General features: G+C 59.7%; 1 protein-coding gene across 1 annotated transcript; it reads right to left on the bottom strand.

The window, feature by feature from the left end:
• Positions 1–406: 406 nt before the first annotated feature.
• On the bottom strand, positions 407–1,981 carry LOC117285844 (potassium/sodium hyperpolarization-activated cyclic nucleotide-gated channel 4-like). The gene is made up of 3 exons (XM_033762731.1): positions 1,889–1,981; positions 1,046–1,338; positions 407–845 (listed from the first exon to the last, which is right to left on the bottom strand). The coding sequence occupies exons 1-3, from the start codon at positions 1,979–1,981 to the stop codon at positions 407–409; spliced, it is 825 nt and encodes a 274-aa protein (XP_033618622.1).
• Positions 1,982–2,081: the final 100 nt, after the last annotated feature.

Genomic DNA, 2,081 nt, shown 5'->3' with positions numbered 1-2,081 from the left:
CTTGTCTGTCCTCCCAGCCCTGCACTGCTAGAGTTGATAATGTAATATTCAGGGACGCCGAGACCGGAAATGCCTGAGTCTGGACTGCTGCACTTGAAACCGGAGAAAAAGGATAGGGAACACTGAACGTGGGATTGAGGGAGACCGCAGGAGGTATGGGGTGGAATGGAGAGGCTGAAAAGCCGACCAAGAAAGAGTTGCAATTCAGGGGTGGGCGAGAAAGAGAAAAGGATGAGTAGGAGGTTGTGGAGGCAGTTGAAAGTCAAAATTCCGGGAGTCAGGAGAGGGTGGGGGGACGCAGATACGACGAAAAGGGTGAGAAGAGGGGCACGAAGGGGTGTGGGGCCACAGTAAAAATGCTCTGCAGATGATAAGGGAACCTAGATTGAGAAACCTGAGATGACCCTCAAATACCTCGGAGGGAGTACCGAACCCCAAAGTAAAGGCTGGGGTGGTAGGAAAGTGTGGGGGCGGTACACCACAGGGTGGAGACTGAATTGGCTCCCAGAATCTGCAGCAAGTAGAGAGGAGAGCAGAGGGCGGAGACCCACCAACCGCGAGAGCCTGGGGAAGGGGCAGGGATCCCTGAGGGAAGTGGAGCCGGTGGAAGGGGGCGCCCCGGAACACGTGAAGCGCGCAGCACCAGGCTCCCTCGCCGCAGGGAGTGTGTCGCCCGTCGCCCATGGCCTCCGCGGTGAACCGAACCACGGGGCCGCTCACGCTCCGGCTCGGTTATTCCACTGCTGCCGTCGCCGCTTCTCCCCCATCGGGGGAACCTAGGGGCGGACTCCACCGCGCCTCCCCCCGGAGAAGGAGGAAGAAGGTGGGCCGGCAGGAGGACCGACCCACGACTGACAGGAGCTATCGCCCCGGACGTCGCCCATGGCCTCCGCGGTGAACCGAACCACGGGGCCGCTCACGCTCCGGCTCGGTTATTCCACTGCTGCCGTCGCCGCTTCTCCCCCATCGGGGGAACCTAGGGGCGGACTCCACCGCGCCTCCCCCCGGAGAAGGAGGAAGAAGGTGGGCCGGCAGGAGGACCGACCCACGACTGACAGGAGCTATCGCCCCGGACTCTGCAACCCTAGAGCCTCGCGACTCTCCAGCGCAGGCGCAGAGCGGCGGTGCCCAGGAGGATGGAAGAGCGAACGTGACGCGAGCGCGCCGGGTTCCCCCTCCCCCTAGGCGCCGACACCTGGGCGCAGGCGCAGGAGAGCCGGCAAAAGGCGCGCTCCAGGAGCTAGAGACCGCGCGAGCTCGGCGAGAAAGAAGTGGGCGGCGGCCGAGGCGGGCACGCAGCGCGCCCACCAGCAGGCGCGCGTGCGCATAAGCCCTTCCCTATTTTTTTGCCCTCTCTCCTGTTACCTTCTTAGCTTTCCTTTGACGCCTTTCCTTCTCTTTCCCATCGACTTTCTTGTGCCCAGCTGCCAATCAAGCCACCCACCTCTCTATTTGCGGGGGAAGGGAGGCGGGACTCAACCCCCTCTAGTACTAGGGGCGTTGTTATGGTAACTCCCCACGCGAGGAGGGTGGCCCCTAGATAGGACGGGCTGTCCACCCACCCAATTGTCATGGCAACAGTGGAGCCGTTGAGGGAGGGGCCTCTCGGTGAGAATTTGGCTAGAGAAACCACGTGGGAGTTGGGAAGGGAAAGAGGGACCGGTTGCCTCAGGGAGGCCCTATACTCCTTTCCCTAGCTGGAATAGGGAGTGTTGAAGGGATCTCAAGTCTCAGGGTATGGAAACCTACTGCAGACCTTTATGTCTTAGCAAGTGTTCTGCACAAAGGAACTGTTTGAGCAGTTATACACTGGCTGACCATTGGAATGGAGCATGGCAGAAGGGAAGAGGAAATTGTATCCAATCTCTTCAGAGCCTGCTCTGGTCACCTTAGTTGGCACAGCACTCCAGCCATTAGGCTCACTGGAAACTGCATAATGCTGTGTAAGAAATGAATCCTCGGGCCAGGTGTGGCAGTGCATGCTTATAACCCCAGCACTCAGGAGGCTGAGGCAGAAAGATTGCGGTGAGTTCCAGGCCAGCCTGAACACAGTGAGACCCTGTCTCAAAAAAAAAAAAAAA

Source organism: Fukomys damarensis, unplaced genomic scaffold, assembly GCF_012274545.1.
Source record: "Fukomys damarensis isolate Sample0158 unplaced genomic scaffold, DMR_v1.0_HiC HiC_scaffold_13, whole genome shotgun sequence".
Classification (NCBI taxonomy): Eukaryota; Metazoa; Chordata; class Mammalia; order Rodentia; family Bathyergidae; genus Fukomys; species Fukomys damarensis.
The sequence above is the reverse complement of the archived record's forward strand: the minus strand, read 5'-3'. Positions and strand labels throughout refer to the sequence as shown.

What these genes read in the sequence shown, in the direction of transcription:
- LOC117285844 (XM_033762731.1), bottom strand. Translation starts at nt 1,981, where the DNA reads ATGCACTGCCACACCTGGCCCGAGGATTCATTTCTTACACAGCATTAT. An exon ending in GGAGTGCTGTGCCAACTAAG is followed by an intron (nt 1,339 to 1,888) that starts GTGACCAGAGCA and finishes GCAAAAAAATAG; the next exon opens with GGAAGGGCTTATGCGCACGC. An exon ending in ATAGCTCCTGTCAGTCGTGG is followed by an intron (nt 846 to 1,045) that starts GTCGGTCCTCCT and finishes TGTCAGTCGTGG; the next exon opens with GTCGGTCCTCCTGCCGGCCC.